This window comes from Amblyomma maculatum, chromosome 11, assembly GCF_055883805.1.
Source record: "Amblyomma maculatum isolate TAMU_Amacu chromosome 11, ASM5588380v1, whole genome shotgun sequence".
NCBI classification, from domain to species: Eukaryota; Metazoa; Arthropoda; class Arachnida; order Ixodida; family Ixodidae; genus Amblyomma; species Amblyomma maculatum.
Genome location: NC_139354.1, coordinates 22450406 through 22469694, shown reverse-complemented (window position 1 = coordinate 22469694; position 19289 = coordinate 22450406). Strand labels below are relative to the sequence as shown.

At 44.9% G+C, this 19289-nt stretch overlaps 2 protein-coding genes across 4 annotated transcripts in view; one reads left to right on the top strand and one right to left on the bottom strand.

Annotated features, from left to right (window-relative positions):
* The window catches only part of LOC146173099 (phospholipid-transporting ATPase ABCA3-like), a 95555-nt gene that overhangs the window by 19480 nt on the left and 56786 nt on the right, over positions 1 to 19289 (top strand). For 2 of the 3 annotated variants that reach the window (XM_084584461.1, XM_084584460.1), the window contains exons 6-10: positions 1677 to 1865; positions 2995 to 3176; positions 4671 to 4808; positions 11118 to 11264; positions 13456 to 13579. In XM_084584461.1, coding sequence (XP_084440587.1) covers positions 1677 to 1865; positions 2995 to 3176; positions 4671 to 4808; positions 11118 to 11264; positions 13456 to 13579 — 780 coding nt within the window. The remainder of the gene's footprint in view (positions 1 to 1676; positions 1866 to 2994; positions 3177 to 4670; positions 4809 to 11117; positions 11265 to 13455; positions 13580 to 19289) is intronic. The other variant, XM_084584462.1, reaches the window with a different exon arrangement.
* On the bottom strand, positions 14612 to 18374 carry LOC146173100 (uncharacterized). Its single transcript, XM_084584463.1, has 2 exons — positions 17892 to 18374; positions 14612 to 17118 (listed from the first exon to the last, which is right to left on the bottom strand). Exons 1-2 carry the CDS (start codon positions 18206 to 18208, stop codon positions 14613 to 14615), a joined length of 2823 nt encoding a protein of 940 aa, XP_084440589.1. The 5' UTR covers positions 18209 to 18374; the 3' UTR covers position 14612.

Sequence of the window (19289 nt, the reverse complement as noted above, 5' to 3'; positions counted from 1 at the left end):
TGAGACCATACATATTCCTACTATATATTCAAATGTATACATACAGGCCTTGCCTGTGCTGTATTTTAGGCTGCAGAACGAAGACAGCAAGAATTGATGCAGCTGCTTCAGGGTTCATGATGCAATGCTTGAAGGCATATAGGTTCTAACATCTATGCAAGCACTCATATTTCAGTGCTACCTTTGAAACTGAGCAGATGCTATGAGGTGCAGCTTATTTGTAGCACAGTGACTGTTCCAACGTTCTTACCAAACTTGTTGAGCCCCGCATTAGGTTCAAAGTAGTTTATTTATTTATATTTATATTTATTTATAATACCCTCAGGGTACAGTTGTACGTTACAGAAGGGAGGGGCGCATACAGGATATATATATAAAACAGAAGGTTAACAAAAGCGTACAAATCTGAATTGCTGGATTTGCTGGAAGTTGCTGGATTTTGAGGCAGTAGTCATCAGTAAGTGTAGTTTCCACTGTTTATGCAAGTTGCTCCTTTCTACAATCCTGAGTGTTTTTTACAGCCATACTGGGTCTGCACTGCATAGGTTCAGTGCAACTACACAGCATGCCATGTAGGGTAGACTTCCATTAAGATGAACCCAATTAAGCTGAACGAGGGGAGCCATTGGTTTTTTTTCCCATAGAGCTCCATTTAAAAGAAAAATATCTAGATACAAGATGAACTGTTTCGCATGGCTTTTATTGAGGAGATCTGTGGAGATGCTGCCTTGCGAGAGCACACTTTCATGAAGGGGGAGATTCCTTGCCGGTGCGGAAAAGGCAAGGCACCGTTGTATTTGCGCTGGCAGAGATGTACAACTTTTGTCAAAAGCTTAGAGCCCAAAGGGTTTGCTTTTAAGCCATATATTATGACGTCTTTAACAATCTTGGAAGTCCTAATCATTGGAGAGGGTAGGACAAAAAAAATCTTGCCTTCAGCAAGCTTGTAAACCTGGGAATGCATTACAGGCCACATAGTATGGCTCAAAAGTAGACCCCCTTCCTGGACTCTAAACTTTTGACAAAGGGTGTACATGGCCATATCTTGGCACTGTGCCTGCATCATGTGCGCACATGGTCTCCCGTAAACTAAAACTGCACCCACTCTGACTTGAGGCTTAACACTCCATGCCACAATTTCAGCTGGCTCAAAAATGGCGAGTCATCAGCGCTATGTACATTGGCTGCAGTGTACGGAGAGGTGCACATCTACTCTGCTGAGTGTTAATTTGAAGAGCTTGGAGCCGGATGGGAAGCAGAAGTCAGAAAGAACATGAAGATAACAGTTGCTTTGCTGCAAATCCAGTGGGAAAGATGTGAGAGGAAAAAGAGAAAACTAGATGACTGTGATGTTTAAGTGATCTGTAGAAGGTGCCTGGCCCCAGTGACTAGGCACCTGTCTCGGTGACCTGTCGACGACCATGTCTTGGTGATGAAGCACCTGTCTTTGACTTGGCACCTGTATCTGTGATGAGGCATCTTTCTCAGTGGTGGGGCATTTGTTTCATTGAATAGGCAGGTGTGTCAGTTGCTTGGCATCTAGGCACTAATCGTCACCTCAGCGATGTAAGTCCATTGCAGTACAGCATGCTCTGCCATCACTGTTCTGTGATTAACATTTCCTTTCTGCTGCTGGTGAGACTGACCAGCATGTTGTGCCTTTTCCTTCTCTGCAGCTGTAGTCGGAGTTATCTTTTCGACGGTGGGCTGGGTCATCAGCTACAGTCTGCCGACGTCGATCCTGGACCCCCTGGGCTCGGATCGTTACATGAGCATCAGCCGAGCCGCCAAGCTGTCCACGTCGCTGCTGCCCAACAGTGGCCTCTATTGGGCCTTCCGCCTCATCTCCTTTTTTGAGGGCCAAGGTGGGGGCTGTTTCTTTTCACCGTACTTTTTCACCCTTGGGGTAGAGGTTCGTGCATTACAAGAAGAGGGGGGGGAACCAAAAAATACAAAAAAATGCAGTGACAGAGATAATGCAAATGGAATCATTACGCACAGGGAATGACATGTGAAAAAATTGTTGAAGTTTAAGCATGGCTTGAACCTACTGATAGACAGAAAGCTGTGAGTGTTGCAGCGATAGCCCCTGTAACACAACTTCTTCAATCCAGTTTTTTTCATAATTTTTTTCTGTTAGGTTTTGGGGAAAGGAAAGTGTCTTATACATTTGGGTGAATTGGTTTATAAGAAGCAAAAGCACAGTATCTGTCAGGCTTCTCCTCAGACACCTGAACCCTTCCACGAGGGAAGGGAGAAAGGTGAGAGGGAAAGCGGAACGAGTGAAAGAGGTCCCATAGTGGAAGGCTGCGGGGTAAATTTCGGCCAGGTTGGGGCCTTTAACGTGTGCTGACGTTGCACAGCACAAGCCTGCCTCTCTGTTCAAATTAGGTTTCAGGGAAAGAAGAGGTTTTGGTTGGACACCACGGAATCGTGAGTACCTACACTTAATCAGGTCAAAGTCAAGGTTTCATATTTCTTGAAGTTAAGTTTTGGGGAAAGGAAGGCACAGTACACTTTTGGGTGGACACCACAAAGTCATAGACACCCACACTTAATTAGGTCAAGGTCACTTGAAGGTCAAACTCCCAGCCACAGCAACCTTGGCTTTACTTAGCTTAGCGAAGCTTCTGCTTCAAAAATGCTAAGGTTGACTTATGTGAAAGTAAGCGTGGTGTTATGCTTCTGCTCATCATCATCATCAGCCAGACTACACCCACTGCGGGGGGAAAGTCTCTTCTATATTTCCCCAATTAAACCAGTCCTGTGCTTGTTGCATTCACTTGACCCCTGCGAACTTCTTAACCTTGTCCGCCCACCTAACTTTCTGTCGCCCCCCTGCTATGCCTTCCTTCCCTATTTCCACATATATTCGCTTTATTGTGGTGCTGTTCCTTCCCCTTCTCTCCACTGCTATGTGGCAGGTGTGAGGATCGCAACCCACTTTCTCCTTCCTTTGTTAGCTAACCCTACTGTTCTCTCTCTCTCTCTCAGGCATTGGTGCAAAGTGGAGCAATCTGGGGATGGTGGCCGTGCCTGCCGACAATGTCACGCTTGGGCAGGTGGTGCTCATGATGCTCATCTCGGTGTTCATCTACGCGCTCCTGCTGTGGTATCTCGACAACGTGTGGCCTTTCCAGTACGGCATTCCCAAGCACCCGCTCTTCTTTCTCCAGGTGGGTGTGCGTCAGCCGCAACCTATTTCAGCCAACATGCTCAACTGCGTTGTGAAATTAGCTCTTCTCTCTCTATCGGGGGGGGGGGGGGGGGGGTGGAGAGGGGGGGTGTTGTGCAGCAATTGAAGACCTCACCTGGCCTTCAGGCTGCTTGGACTCATGATTTGGGCTTATTTGACTCGTGTCAAACCATTTTGTGCCTTGATTGCTGTTGCAGCTTTTTCTAGATTTGATTTCTATAGATTTTGAAGAGCACCTTTTTAATAGTTTTGGAGGCAGGTGAACCTCGCTTAAAATTTCGGCTGCTATAGTGGGTTAGATTACAGCAATTTGTTAATAAAGACTGTCGTAGAACACTTTTACATCATTTGACCATCTTCCACTGCTGTCATTTGTGTGTGAAACATAGAAAAACCTCTGGTAGCACCAATTATTCTGGCATACATTGCTTCTGACAAGGAGTAATAAACCACAGGTCATTTCTGTGTTAAGAGAGTGAGAATCAGGCCTACTTGGTTGTACGTGCTGCTATTTGACGCGCTGAATTCTTCATGAAACAACGAATCGCATTTTCTCTTGTCCATGTCCAGTTTCTTCCGTTTCGTGAAGGGTTGTGCCACGTTAAAAACGAGCGTTTCTGTGGTGTTTACTGACACACATTCTTGAGACCTGAACAGCACCAAGATGACTAAGGGCAAGATAACGGATGCGTACACGCAATGTCTTCTGTGTGCACCCCTTGTCTTATGCCTTGTGTCTCAACAATGCATGTGAATCAACTACCGTAGAATCTTGGCAATAACGAATCTTGCGGAATCGTGAAAAAAAAAAAATTGTGTTGTCAATTTTACGTCTTCAGAACAAACAAAATCCGTGCGCAGAAATTCATCTGCACAGATCTGTTTACAGCTGAGGGGTTTCCTTACAGCCACGTGGCCACGTCTTACTAATGGAGACTATAGCGTGACTGACGATCATAAGTACACCATGTGCATGCAGAACGTGTCATTTTGTGGTCGCGGCCAGTGCGTTCATATCATCCGTAGTGGCGTTGGAGAGTCTTCAGAACATCCTAAACTCTGCGTGTGGTTCACAGTGAAAAGGAGGTCATGCCATTAGCTAAGCCAGTACGATCAGTTTGGGCTAAACACAGGGCTTCGACCTCGGTCAGTATCATTTAAAACCCGCCCATCAGGGTTTCCGCAGTGACGCCATGGATGATGTCATTAGTTTATTGAGGATACTGTGAATGCAAGTAGCTCCTTAAAAGTCACATTGTTTGTCAAAAAATGTGTCTTTTTAAACATAAAAATTCAGTGAACATGTTTTGTAGGCCCTCTTACATTTTCGTTCTCAAAGAAGAATCATGTTTAAGGTGGCTTCATTCAGAGCACATTGAAAATAAGCTTTGGTAAGCCTTTCCGCTGTTGAGAGCAGGATTTTGAAATTCTCTCTGCTGCTCTGCGCGCAATTTCCGGTCCCACGGCGACACAGAGTCTCATCGTCGCCAGTAAGATAGGGAACCGGAAGCGATACCACCACAGCCGGCATTCGACTCTTCACAAGTCGAAGTGGTGGTACCGGCGTGTTTACCGGCTCGTGTGGAACCGACTTAAGCCTAAAATTCGGAAGGTAAGCTGTCATCCCTGCTGTCCGGACGATGGTGGGCGGGTTTACACGGCTTCCTGCACCTGCAGTATGGGCGCGGTGTTGTAGCAAACGCCAGAGCATGGGGGCGGCGCACCTGTGTTGCAGGCGGACTTTTGCATGCAGAGGAGTTGGCTGCGTTAGAAATGAGCCGAGCAAGAGGTTGCATAGTAAGCTGCTTTTTTTTTTTAGGTTTCTGGGTTGCTTTATGTCTCGCTCCTACGGCTAGTGAGAAATGTGCTTAATCATATCTTGTTGTGTGCCCCGAGCTTTCCAGGTGCTTTTGACAGAATGTAGACTTTGGGCTGTCAGTAGGCTGAAAGTCTTAAGACCCAAAGCACTACAGGCCCATTGTGCTCTGCCTACAAGCTCTCGGGCGTGAGGAGTGCAAAAGGAGCTCTTCTGCATGATTGGTTCACGTGGGAAGGGCTCTGGATACCCTTGAAGGGCACCACAAGTCGGTAAATTCTGCAAAATGTGCCGGAACAAATGGGCTTTGGGTTTTTTCAAAGCCTATGTTTTGTTTCTTGTTTTTTGTCTTGCTGCATTTGGCAACGGGCCTGGTCACAAGCGTCTCTCTGTCACCTGTATATTTCCAAGGTTTTTGGTGTTTTACTTTCGTATCTTTTTGTTTAGACTGAGCTCTGAATTCTGAATGCTCCGGTGCCTTTCTTTGAGGTGCAGGTTGGATTGTTCCATGAAAGGTGAAAGTTTATAATCGAATCTCCGAATCCGAGGATTTGGAACTGAAAGTGGAGCGGAACTTTCTTCAATCTATAAGGAGTTTGAATTTGGTGCTGACAGAACCAGACATCAGTTTGAACAAATTGGCTGTGCGAATTGAACTGGCTCCAGTTTGCAAGATTCCATTGTAATTTTTTGCCAGCTCCAAACTACTACTAAATTTGAAAACTATTTTTGTGCACCAGAAAGGTAGGCCTAAAGATTAATGTGCAGAAGACTAAGGTAATGGTGAACAGCCTGGCAAAAGAACAGCAGTTTAATATAGGTAAATATGTCTACTTAAGACAGGTAGTGACTGCAGACCCGGACCCCGTAAAGGAAATAACTAGGAGAATCATATTGGGGTGGATTGCATTTGGAATTTCATCATCATCATCAGCCTGACTATACCCACTGCAGGGTGAAGGCCTCTTCCATACTTCTCCAATTAACTTCCAATTAATTTGAAAGGTACTCAAACATTATGGCATAGCAGCTTACCACTATCACTCAAGATGAAAGTGTATAATAGTTGCATCCTACCGGTACTGACCTATGGGGCTGAAACATGGAGGTTAACGAAAAGGGTTCTACCTAAGTTGAGGACAACACAGAAGGCCATATGGAACAGAAAATGGTAGGTGTAATGTTAAGAGATATGAAGCGTGCAGAGTGGGTCAAAGAAATAACTCGAGGTAATGACATTCTAGTCGAAATTAAGGAAAAGAACTGGGCATGACCAGGCCATGTAGTTCAAAGAGAGGATAACCGATGGTCTCTAAGAGTAACCAATTGGATTCCAAGGGAAGGTAAGCGTAGCAGGGGTCAGCAGAAAATTAGGTGGGTGGATGAGATTAAGAATTTGCAGGGATCAAGTGGATGCAGCTAGCACATGATTGGGTTAATTGGAGGAATATGGGAGAGGCCTTCATCCTGCAGTGGGTATAGTCCAGTTGATGATGATGATAATGGTGACGCTTGTTCGAACAAGAAAACTGCATTATGTTGCTTAGTAGCCAAAATATTAAGCACTTCTGTTCTGCAGACCAGGCTTTTCTAGTTTCCTTAACTATTTTGCCCTTCTGTTGAGAACGAAACTTATGAGACTAAACCTTATAGACTAGTGTGAGAGAGGAAACTACTGAAGTGTGGGTTTTTCATTGCCTGCTTTGCTGTTTTCACGGTTTAGCTGTGGGCTTTCCCTTTCTTTTTTATTCTTTTCTGCGAATGAGCATTTGCTGTTTTAAGAAAACTTTATAGAAATATGTTTTCAAAAGTCCTTATGCAATGCCGCAATATTTTTGTGAGGCCGTGGTTGAACTCTGAGTTGTCATGTCATCCTCATTCAGTCTCCTAGTCATTCATGGAATGTAGAGGTGCTTACTTCCGACTAGCGTTGATCCTTGTCGTATCAGTAGCTGTTGGCGTTGCTGACGATGAAAGAATTCCACGTGTGTGAGCAACCAATGATTCATTTGCATGAGATGCTTTTCCTTTGGTCTCCCTTTCTCTCTTTTTTTCTACACATTGTGGTGGGCACACTGGGAAGAGCCAGTGCGAATGCATGCACGCTCGGGAGCTTAATTTCACGGTGCTGGTGGGCCATTGAAATGCTGTTAAATTGGTGTTCGAGAGCAGGGAGCACAGCCAGCATCCGCATTGCCTGATCACCGAGGAAGCGCCGCACCATTGTTTCGTACCCATTCTAACCGACCTCTTTCTGTTATTGTTTTATACCCTTTGTAATCCACCTTTTAACGTGAACAGGTGCCGTATTATATGTTGTAGGGGCAATTGAATATCGAAAGTTTTGAATATTAATCAAATACAAATATGAGGAAAAAATTCCTTCGAATATTGGACGTCTTATCGGTGAAAAAGAATGGAAAATTAAAAAATGGCACTGTTCATTTTGCCTGTTTTAGAATTCGCATGGTATTTACTAATTAACATTAAACCAGAATTGTCCAGATGTTATGCCCTAACAGAAAATTAATTGTCAATTATATACATGATTTCATGTACCATTGTTTTGTACAGGAAGGACTTGCATATCACTTCTGAATGCAGTAAACTCCCGAATTCGGCCTTCAAGGGACAAGAAAAAAACGTTCGAATTAATCGAAAGCTCGCATTATCAAATGGGCCTTAGAAAGCTACGAAAAACCGTTTGTATCGCAGTAATTATATCTGATGCACATTGGTTGTCTACAATTGGGATGAAGCCAAAGCGAGAACGACATCTTTTCGCCCTGAATTCAACTGATGTGAATCGAAAATTTTAAGTGTATTTGGTAATTTTCGAATATCCAGAAGTTTCAAATATCAGATTTACAAATATGAATCGAATAACAAGAACATTCGATTCGTATTCCAAATTTCGAATATTCACACATTCCTAATATTTTATAACAGTGGTAATAGTGTTTTTTATGTCCTAACAGGTGGCTAAACAAGCATTACGATCTGCTGGCTGGGGAACATTAGCCGATGGCAGAAAAGAAATAGATTTTAACCGCAAAAAAAAGGATTGTTATACTAATGCGTCCTGATACTTTCTTCTGCCATTGCCAGCGCTCCCATACCAGCAGTTAACAAAGAAATAAACACTCAGTTTCCTGTAATCGCAGTATATCATTATGTGGCATCAGTGCCACATGTGGAAGGCTTAAAAAAGGCATTACAATGCCCCGGCAGCCTGTTACACTTGCAATCACTGATTATCAGTGCATGCCAATAACTCTCCATGTTTGAGCGTAATGCCATGAAAGTATTGTAACGACTTTTCGGCTTTGCACGCACAGGATAACTTTATTTTCTTTTTTTTTCGTTCTGTTCCCTCTTACACAGCTGACATTGTAAGTGCAGGCTTGCTTGATTTCTGTTTGCACAAACTTGTCCGTTAACTCTGCGTGATCAGCAGTTACCATGCCCCTAATTAAATGTCACTGTGTTGTGTTGCACTAATTCTTTTATGTTGCGGCATCTAATACGCTTTATGTACTAACGAATTATTTTTCACAGAAAGGGCGTGCTGTGTGGTGAACTAAGTTTCTATTCTTTCTATTCTTTCTTGCTTTCTTTTTTTTTTTTTTTTTTTTTCGTGCTATTCTTAATACAGAGATTTCCAAGAACCCTAGCAGTAAGTGTACTCGAAGTAGAAGTAAGTGTTTTGCTGCTGTCTGCAAAGCAGACTAGCTGCAGGTTTCTTAAACTATGATTATTTACTTTTTTTCATTGTTGTCTCTCGGTGTTCCATTATAATGCTGGAAACATGATGGGAAGCATTGGAATAACAGCCTGTGGGGCGAGTTGGTTCATGACTTGAAAACGCTATGGCGCAAAGTTGCTGTAGTCTTTGCACCGTAGCGTTTTCAAATGATGGAAAGCCTTAGCCCTGTTTACCTCGTGTTTTTCTGCTGTAATCTTCGTGTGACATATTTTCAGTCCTTTTGCATTCTGGGCAGAACCCAGGGATTACAGCAGTATATCTTTGGTGTAATCTTTTGGCGTGAGGCAAGAAAATGGGCTTGGGCTTTTCATTTCCTGCCATTTGTTTGTCTGCTTAGTCATTTTCCGTGTGAAAAATGTCCCAGAGAAATGGGTCGAAGAATCGAAATTCTGTTCCTGGAAGTGTAAAAAGAAGGCAGAAATAGTGAGCAATGAGTCATTGCTTGGGCACTGTACAGGTGTAGGTGGAAAGTAAGAAATTTTTACAGCTTATCTGCATTGTTAATCAAATGCAAAGCAGGTGGTGCGCTGGCGCTGGTTAGCCGTGGCATAGCTGGCTATGCATTTTTACCCTTTGTCGAAGAGTGCAAAGGGGTTCTTGAAGACGAGTGCCCATTAAGACTCGGAGGTGAGCGCAGGCTGCTTCACGACGCAGCGAGCGGTACGGAGCCAAAGTCTTGAGAGTGCCGCATGTATAGGTCTGTTGTATGTGAAGGCTGAGATGTTAGTGACACGACAGAAGAGAGGCCGAAGCTGAGGGCGCACAAGCGACACTTGACTGCTCAGTCCGGAGTCACACACGCTTGTACGACACTGACCAGTGATAGCCACGCCAGCCGCAGCTGTGATACATAACACGCTCTCATTGACTGCAACTGTGCGGCTGCTCCGCCCTTCTACATGTCGCCAATCTTTCTTTCGCGCTCCAAGTTCACAGGAAGAGAGGGAGCGGCTTTGGGCAGACATCGGTGATATACGAGATTGCGGCTAGTATAGTGAAACCTCGTTATAACGAACAGTTAAAAAATCGGAAAATAGTTCGCTGTATCCATTATTCGTAATATAAAATTTCGTACAAAATACATACAAAAGCAGCAAAATTCAATCAGAAAAGGCACAGCAACTCTGAGGGTGCCTACTTGGGTCATGCCCATTTATTTACATGCAAAGAACTGCATTATCACGGCCTGCTTTTTTTGTGTTGATCGCGTTCCGTATCACGCCCTGTTCCACAGTTTGCAAACAATCAACAAAGGCAAACCCACTGCCCTCAATAGCACTGCAGTGGCGGCGCAGTAAATTCAATGCAGCAAGCGTTTCTTGTGTAGTCGGAATGTTTTCATCGTCTGCAGGGTCAACCTGTGCTTCGTCTGCAGTATGTTCAGAATCTTTTGCAACGATTTCAGCGTCCGTCAGTACAGCTGTGGTCGCTGCAATGTCGTCGTCGCCTACAAAGTCTTTTACAGTCATTGTTGCAGGCATGTCGCCAACAAGATGCGAAAAATCGTTCTAAGCTTCATCGAGCTCGCGGAGCTCTGCTTCTGCTTCGGCGGGATCGTCCCATCGTCACTTGATGCGCGGGCCTCTGCTGCAACAAAACCTGCGTGCCAAAAGCAGTTGGCAATCGTTTTGCCTTTCACGCTGTCCCATGCCACTTTAATGCTCCCAGCAAGTTGATCTTCAAGTCCTGCTTCATATATGGCGGAAGTAGCCTACTCTTGTAAACTGTCTTGAAGGGCCTGATTTTATCTGAGCTTGGTCTTTAACGTCAATGCTGCCCTTTTTTTCATGTTCACCGTCATCATAGCACTACGCACACCCGCGCACTACACTCGACACGATCACCGACGCAGCCTCCACCGAATGCTATGACAGCCACACCGCTACTAACACTAAAACGCAAGACGCAAAAAGGCAAAAGCAACATTCGATCGTGCCACTGCCGCCGCTGCTGAAGGGGCGCTGTCAGTGCCTTCAAGGTAGTCCTGAACTTTTGCTGCGCCGCACAACACTTGTAGTGCAACAAAGCCTGCCTCCTGCTATTAAAATGCGCTAGTGCTTGGCGTCGCGAAGTTTGTTATATCCATTTTATGCCGAACCGCGTTCGCTATGGGAAGGTAAAAATACATGTGTTCGACAAAAATATTTCGGAAGAGTTCGATATGTTCAATAATTCATTATATGCGTGTTTGTTATATCGAGGTTTGACTGTATTGATATGCACTGAGGGTTAGAGAGTGACCAGATTAGGTAGAAAATACACTGGATGAAGCTGTGGGCATGATGGTCAGGAGTGTTTTGCAGAAATTTGCTTGTGGTCCTCGCATGTCTGTCTTCCAGAAATCCTACTGGTACACGGCACTGGAACACGACAGCGAGCGAGAAGGCACCACCTCTGGGCCCGAAGAGGCTAGTTCCGATGATGGCGTTTTCGAACCTCCGCCACCAAATGCGCGCACGACCATCGCGCTCTCGCACGTGACCAAGGTGAGCATGTGTCTGCAAATTAGGTTGAAATGTTCTAGAGCTTGTGGTTACAAACTGTGCACTGAGGAACCATGTACAATGAATCCAGAGTGTCTACCTGAGGCAGCTCTCACAACTCGTATTTATCTGCAGCAAATGCCAAAGCTGGCGGAAGGAATAACTTATTTTTACTTTTGTTTGAGGGATGCTGTCCAAATCTTCATCTCCTTTTTGTTGGCAGCAAGAAATGTGTTTATTGCGATGGAATTTGGGTTTCAAAATAGAATTAAAAGTTTTTCTTTTCATTTATCAATATTTGTTTTCTCACTGCTTGAATTATTCCCATGATGTCAGCACCGAAAGCGGACTCTCTAATCGCCGTTTCGAAGAGCGAATGGTGGCATGGCCTAGTCTCAGAGCTAACTGTCTCGTTTGCTTAGCTTGAGAAAATTGATGATAGTGGTGATGCCTGTATTTAGTCAGTTTCATTTTTTGTTTACTTAGGTGTTTATGTTTTTTCAAAACTAGCTCCCTTTTGTCGTTAAAGAGTGGGCAGTGAAATCTGGTTGATAAGATTCTCGCGGTAATTGAAAATGAAAACATACTGCCATTTAGTGCTGCGCTTTTCATTTCTCATTGTGCAGTGGTAAGCTGTTCTGAAACCCATAGAAACGAGTGTCATTTCATTGCTTTGCTCCGCACCCGCGACAAAGCTACGAAGAGCCGTCTTAAAGGGACAGAACACTGGAATTTAGGTCTCGATTTTTTTTTCGGTGCAGTGGAAACATTGATGTCTAAAATGTTCGATTCCATAAAAGTTTTGTTAGAAACGCTGTAGAAACATTTTACCGAGAATTTTTCGATAAGTGCACGAGCCCGTTTTTATGTAGTCCGATGCTGGAAACCATGAGCAGCGATCGCGATGACGACTAGTGGTCAACAAAAAAGACGTACTGAAAAAAAAATATAAGTTTCACTTGCCAGACGGTAATCAGACATTTTTTTTTGTGTAGAGCAACGCCCTTTTCAGTTTTACACTCAATGCTGTTACGGCACAATAACGTAGGACTCGTCGACGAAAGTTTTAATGGGCACTATCATCGCTTCATTCACGCAAGTGCAAACACTGTGGCCCCATCTAGTGGAAAAACCTGAAAGCTTACCTCTCGCGATTCAAAAGCAGGGTGATTTTTATTTAAGGACACACTGGAGAGAGTGCAAAATATAATAAATTATAGCAAGCACTCCTAGAAGAAAAAAGAACAATGTGTAGTTGCGAAAATCGGCGATATCTTGCTGACATGTAGTCACGCGGGATACTACACTGAAAGTAATAGGGTTTCTCCGCTAGATAGCGTCTCGGTTGTTTTTATGCGATTTTCAATGGCAAATTAAAATTGTAAAGCCTCTTTTCTTTGGTATTGTAGTGCTCGATCTGTACTATATGAGGCAAGATCTTATCATCTCCACCATAATCTCATGACATATTTTGGCCAGTGTTTTGTTCCTTTAAACTTGGCGCTACCCCCCTCTCTTCCTTCCTCTTTTTTTGGAGGGAGATCTCATCAAAAGGTTAACATGCCAAGGTATTAACAGCACGCAGCATCTCGTCAGGCTGCCAAGGTCAGCATTTCGGACTACGAGAGCAAGGGTACGAAGCTGAGGGATGCGCTGCTATAACTTTGAAAAAAGAAAAAAAAAAAAGCTCAATGACAAAAGGGGGCTACAAACCCTCATTATGCAAGCAAATAGTACTGGGACATCAGTCATGAGCGTCTGGAACTACTATCGCTCACCGCTAGCTCTTTTTCGCTGCCTCGTGAAGAAAAATCCAAAACCATGCGAGTTTCTAGTATATCTTCACAATTGTGCTATCCAGACCCACTTGAAATTGCAATTGTATTAGCTGTACGAGAATGCATTGCTTCTATATATGTCATCAGCCGGAAATGAAAAAAAATCTCTTATTATGCCGGAAAACATATTAAACGGGATCATATCAGTGAGATTTCGTTGTAACCTATTGATACAGACACATTTGAGTTTTTTGCTTTGTGTCTCTGAGAAAAGGACTAGACAGTCTTTGTTAAATTGAATGCGTGAAACAGAAAACTTAAATGAATCCTGCTCACAGACATTCATTTTCAAGACCTCATGCTTTCATTGTCTATGCCGTTGTGCATGAAAACATTGAAAAGTTCTCCTCTTGCAGAAATTCAGGGGCTCCAACAAGAAAGCGGTCGATGACCTGTCTCTGCAAATTTACGATGGTCAACTGACTGTGCTTTTGGGTCACAATGGGGCAGGCAAAACAACCACCATGAATATGATCACAGGTGAGTGGTTTCACTGCACTGCTCGAAATGCTTTTGCACGGGCCGTGCAAGGCTGTTGTATGCCGTTAATGCGGGAACAGGGCTCTTTGGACATTTATTTTTATTTTTAGGCTGTATGCAATGAAGGTGTAGTCTTGACCAGTCTTTTCCGCTGATATCAAAGATGTAACGGTTTTGCTGATATGACAGTCAGATTTAAAAATACATACAGTACAACCTCGTTAATTCAAAGTCATCGAGACCGCGAGAAATCTTCGAATTAAGCGGGTTTTCGAATTAACCGAACACACCAAGAAATAAGACTTAGGCAAAAAAATTCGTTGCAGGAACGTGTTACCTTTATTCGGCATATTTTGAAGGAAGCGCCTATTATGCCGGCAGCCGGCAGAATAGCCCGCCCGAAAAATTGCCGGCAGTTAGCCCCCATTGGTTGGCTACGACCACGTGACTATAGTGCCGGCATATTCTTTTGAGACCTATTTTGCCGGCAGCCGGCAGTACTGATTATGGGGTAAAGATGCCGGCAGCCGGTATCGCGTTGAACGCCTTGAAAATGCCGGCAGCCGGCAGAATTGCTATCGGGAAAGTATGCCGGCAGGTTAGCTGGGCATCCACTGCTAGGCTTACCAATCGGGACAAGCCATGGTGGAAGGAAAGTTTCTTACGGCAGTTAGCCCCCATTGGTTGCCAAATAAAATTCCTCGCATTTTGGAAGCGGACAGTGTTTTGAGGCAATCATGTACAATTGTTGGTTTTCTCTGCCGCAGAGGTTCAGCTGATGCCCTATAAACGAGCTCTTAAAACCGTGAGGTTAAACCCTATAACCCACAATCTTGAAGCTTTGTTGTGTCTGCATATGTTTGCAGAAATGAAATAGCTTTAAATGTGTCCAGAAGGCTGCGAGGGAAAAAAAAAAAAAAAAAGCTTCCTAGTGTGAGGAAGTGCGACATCCTTCATTTTTACTGCAGAGACAAGGCACAAATACATTTTTTTACTCTTTATTTTGCAAGCAAAAAAAAAATACAAAATAGCGCTATTCGCAACTGGAGCATTGCCAGACCTTTGCTTTTGGCTGCCTCTTAAGGCGCACGCATGGCAAATGGTACCATGACAAGCACCAGTCACACATGATGGAGTCATGAGTATCAAGATTGGTCTTGCATGCTTCACATTCCCATTGCTGCAGCCTTTGTTTACATTGTAACATATCAGTCACGGCTAGCCAGGCATCATCTGAAAAATGAGCTCTAACAGCATTTATGTCGACATTTTCGTCTAAAACACCACAGTGCACTAACTCTGGCCGTTGCTCAATGTCGGCTTCTCCCAGTTCCTTGCCTTGCATTGCAGCTTTTGCAGCACATTCGCCAACTAACCATGTCAGAATTATTTTTCTTTTTTCTCTTGCTGACAAGAGCTTAAAGGGCATGCGTTCACCAGCAACATGTTTCCGTTTCTTAATCAGCCCAACTACGGTCAGTGTTTGTCCCTTTGGCCGCCCACACTTCCGCATTGCTGGCGCAACTTTGATTTGACTTAGCGCATCACTTGACACATCAATAGCCTCGTTTGTTGTTGGAAGGTTTTCATTTCTCATGTTGAAATCAGCTTCGTGTTCCAGATTGTCATTGTGATTAAGGTCATGTGCAGTAGAATTTTCGGCAGTTGTGGAAATCACCTGATTTTCCACTGGTACAGTGTCAGAGGTGCTTGCATCAGAGACTAGCAGGTCATCAGAGGGCATTTTCTGATCAGTTGTCCTTTTCAGGGAAGGTTGAACATTCTCTGCAGAACTATCATTATCTGCACAGATGTCTTCAAAGGCACTTCTTGTGTTCTTTCTGCCTGCTGCTTCTGAACACTTGCCTTTTCTTTGCAAGTGCACCTCCTGGTCATTCATCCAATGGCAAAGCAGATCTTGCAGCAGTTCCATTCGCTCTGCAAATTTTGGCATCGAACCTTCAGCTACAATACTCGCAAGCTTTCCTGTTATCACAGCTGCTTTTCTAAATTTTTGATGACTTGAAAGAACTCTTGCATCTTTCTGTTTTTCAACACGCAATGGTGCTGTTTCATTTTGCTCACAGTCCAACAGCACTGTTACGGTTTGCGCATACAGTTTTGCCGACCACCTATCACTGCAAAGGCTTCCATCAAACTTATTCAGTCCAAAGTGATGCCTTACTGCAAGAATGTGGCAGCATGGAAGCAACATTGCATTTCTGAACCCACAGGAGCAGTCATTTGCAGAAGCAGAGTTTGCCACACCATTGATGACCACCTCTGCCATCTCTCCATCATTTGAATTCACGCACACTCTAGATGAGAGGTGCAGTTGCCGCTCCACATGCCTGAATGCATATGGGGTCAGAAGCTCACAGTAAAGCATGTGAGCTTCATCGGCACTTGAAGTAACATGCCTTTTTTGGAGCATCGTGGCTGCTTTGTGCATCACCTCTTTTCGTGTTGTGTGCACAAATGTGAAAAATCTGCGCACAAAATTTTCAAGCGAGCTATACCGGTCGACAATGCTCTTAATCTTTGCATTAATCGTCTCTGCACGATTGTTTGTTGCGTTCATAAAATTTCCGCATGACCACTTGATACCCATGATCCATTCCTCATGAATGGGATGCCAATTTGAGTTGAAGTAGTCAGTTACAGGTGGGGGCGAAGACAATATAAGTGTCTGATACAAGCGGGCATATTCCTCTTCACTCTCAGCGTAGACCATGCGCTGAAGTAGATCGAGGGCTGTCTCCTGAACTGGCCTTGAAATTTTAAGTTTTTGTGTGCTTACCTCCCTTCTAAAGGTCTGAAGTGTATGGAAGGCACATATGTGCAGTGAAGATTGGGGAAATACTTTCGTGACAACCTGCCGCTCTTTAAGGTCCTTATCTGACATAGTTACCCTGATAGATTTCCAGTTCTTGTTGAGCTCTTTGAATGCCTTGAAAAACCATTCAAGTGTGTCACCATCTTCTGTGGCAAAAAGGCCAACAGCCACAACCTCACTTTGACCATTCCCATCTTCAATAATCACTAGAAAGCAGGCCATCCTGGTCTCCAGTAATTTGTATGTGGCATCAATGAATATGATCTCAGGGTAGGTTTCAAAAGACTTCTTCATGCCTTCATCCTGAAAATAAATTGCCCTCAGTTCATCTCTCTCATCAGTCAGGAGACGGACAGAGGCATGGTATTCATTTTGCAACATTGTGACTGTGGCTTGGAGGTTGTTTCGGGGAGCTTGGCTGTTGCATTTTGCAGCTAGGTTTGAAAGGTCCTTTAGTGTCACCACCTTGTTGCTCTCTTCTTCAAGACGCTCTCTCACAAGCTTCTTGTTCGCTTTGAGTTGGAGCATTTCCTTCGCCTTTTCTTCAAGCTCAGGTGCTAGCTTTCGCTGTTGGGGCAAATGTCTAAAGAGTGCCTCTGACAAGGCATGGTTGTGCGCCAGGACGAGGCTCCTGATCTCTAAGTGCGCACCATCCTTGCTCGCAACCAAGTAGATGTGGAATGGGCAGTCTTTCTTGAAAGTCCTGCACAAAACATTTTTTTTTTACCAAAACGCTGCAAAATAACATGCAAGAGGTTGCCCCCTGTTAAAATCCTATCCGTAGAAAGCTACACAAGTGTCGCAATTCTGTAATTAGTCATGTTATAGCAGGCAAGCTTTCGATTGCAACGCGACTGACGTCCGTCGCGGATTCCGTTAGTGCGCATCTCTGTGTGATGGAAGTTGCATAATAAGCTACACGAATACGCGCCATGACTCGATAGCAAGCATAATAGGCTCAATGAGTTGTATTTCAAGCGTATTCATGTAACCTATTATGCAACACCAAGCAGACCGAGTGCCATGCGCTGCCGGCATCCACGGCGGGCGGATAGTCGCATTCGAGTCGAAAGCACCAACCACACCACCCCCCCGGAACTTGGCAGTCGGTGTTACCTCCTACAAGGGGTGTGTTCCAAGCTAAAGAAGCCATATCAAGAGACCACGTGGGCGCACATTAACGTGGGTACGCGCCGCTTCCATTTCAACTAGAAAACTCGGCAACATTACCGGTTACGGATTATGCGACAGAAAACGGATTTAGTTCAATTCTTGTACCAAATGTTACAGGGTCGAGATATTATAATACATAAAAGCACATGTATTAAAGCTGTCGACCTGCGTCAATTAAACACAGTGAAACGCAACCATTCTAGCACACTGCTATGAAATATGTGCCTAAGGAAGAATTGAAGGAAGCGCACGCATCTTATTTCAACAATGTAATAGATCTGCACAGCATAATCATTCACTTACGAGGAGCTTCGTTCTGACGCCTTGGTTGCAAACTTCTTTCCACCGTGGATGCAACAAAACTTCACCGACTGGTATTTGAGCGCGTCGGGCATGCTTCCCGCAATCTTGCCGACTCGCTTTTTGGCCGCCTCGATGGTGCGTGCATCCCTTTTCCACAGCTGGATGTAATTTTGACTGCTGTACCGGGAAATCTTCTCCTCAAGCTCCGAAAAGCTTGCAAACTTGTCGCCAACGTTGAAACTGACGTGGTTGTCTCCCGCATCGGCGATGCTGTCCAGCGCAGCCATTGACGGAGACTCGTTATCATCAGCCGCCATAGCTAGATGGTCAGCTGGCCACCGGAAAAGAATGTTCAACGCGGCAGTAAAGTCCAAAATAAGCGGCACGTACGGATGAACACTGCCACCCGCGAGGACTGACCAACTGACCGTGTTCACGGAATGGTCGGCATCACGTGACTGTAGCCTGCCAATGAGACGACACTGCCGGCAGTCTTATTTCCCGAGCTGTTTTGCCGGCTGCCGGCAATATATCCACTCCCTATTTTGAATTACTACTGAAAGTAATCAGAGATGCTGGTTTGCCGCGTCCGGTAGTTTGCGGCTCCTAAGGTCATGCTCTCGAGTTGGTCAAATGGACAAAACATCTCTGAACTTCCACCGCGGCACTCAACAAAACTGCGGATAACGTTCAGCGATCCGATAACTTCACCAAGAGCAGGTGCTCGGGGAGGCTCGTCGGTGTCGTCGTCACTATCGTCGCTGTCATCGCGCATGTTCGTACCAGCAGTGATCTCACTCCAAGTCAGAGTAGCCAGTCTGCTCTTCGCTCTCAATGTTGATATACTCGGCGAAGCCGACTGCGTTGGACTCATCCTCAGTCTTCGAACAAGCGGCCAACTCGGTCTTCGAACAAGCGCTCTTGCCTGCTTCCTGGATCAAGCAGAACTTCTGCTGCAGCGTTAAAGTCTTGTACTTTGGCATTTCTGCACTGCTACAGTCACAAAGCTAGCTCTTCTGCACAGTCCAGCCAAAAAAAAACGGCACAGTAGCCGATCCCTAACCACAGCGCGCAACACAAAGAAATGGCGCAGGCGAGACCGGCGCGGCGGTGGTGGTGGCGTACTTGCAGCGTAGGAGGCACGGGGGAAGAGTGGGTGAAGCACACCAAGGGATGGAGTGGGGGCGAGGTCACGTGATAAAAACCGGTATGCCCGCCGTGTTGCAGTGAAGCACGTCTTCTCCTCTGCAGGCGCGTGTTTCGGCGGTGCGCGAGGCGCACTGTGGACCGATTTTTGTGCAGAGAGTGCTCCGGCTGGGGCGCTTCACCTATAAATCATCACCATTACTAGGTATGTGGCTTTGCCTCGCGGCTCCGTAGGGCCGTCGTTTCGCTGGG

Excerpts from the sequence above, each read along its gene's own strand:
- LOC146173100 (XM_084584463.1), bottom strand. The coding sequence starts at position 18,208 with ATGGCGGCTGATGATAACGAGTCTCCGTCAATGGCTGCGCTGGACAGC. Across the intron at positions 17,119-17,891 it reads GCGTCAGAACGAAGCTCCTC|GACTTTCAAGAAAGACTGCC; the intron begins GTAAGTGAATGA and ends TGTTTTGTGCAG.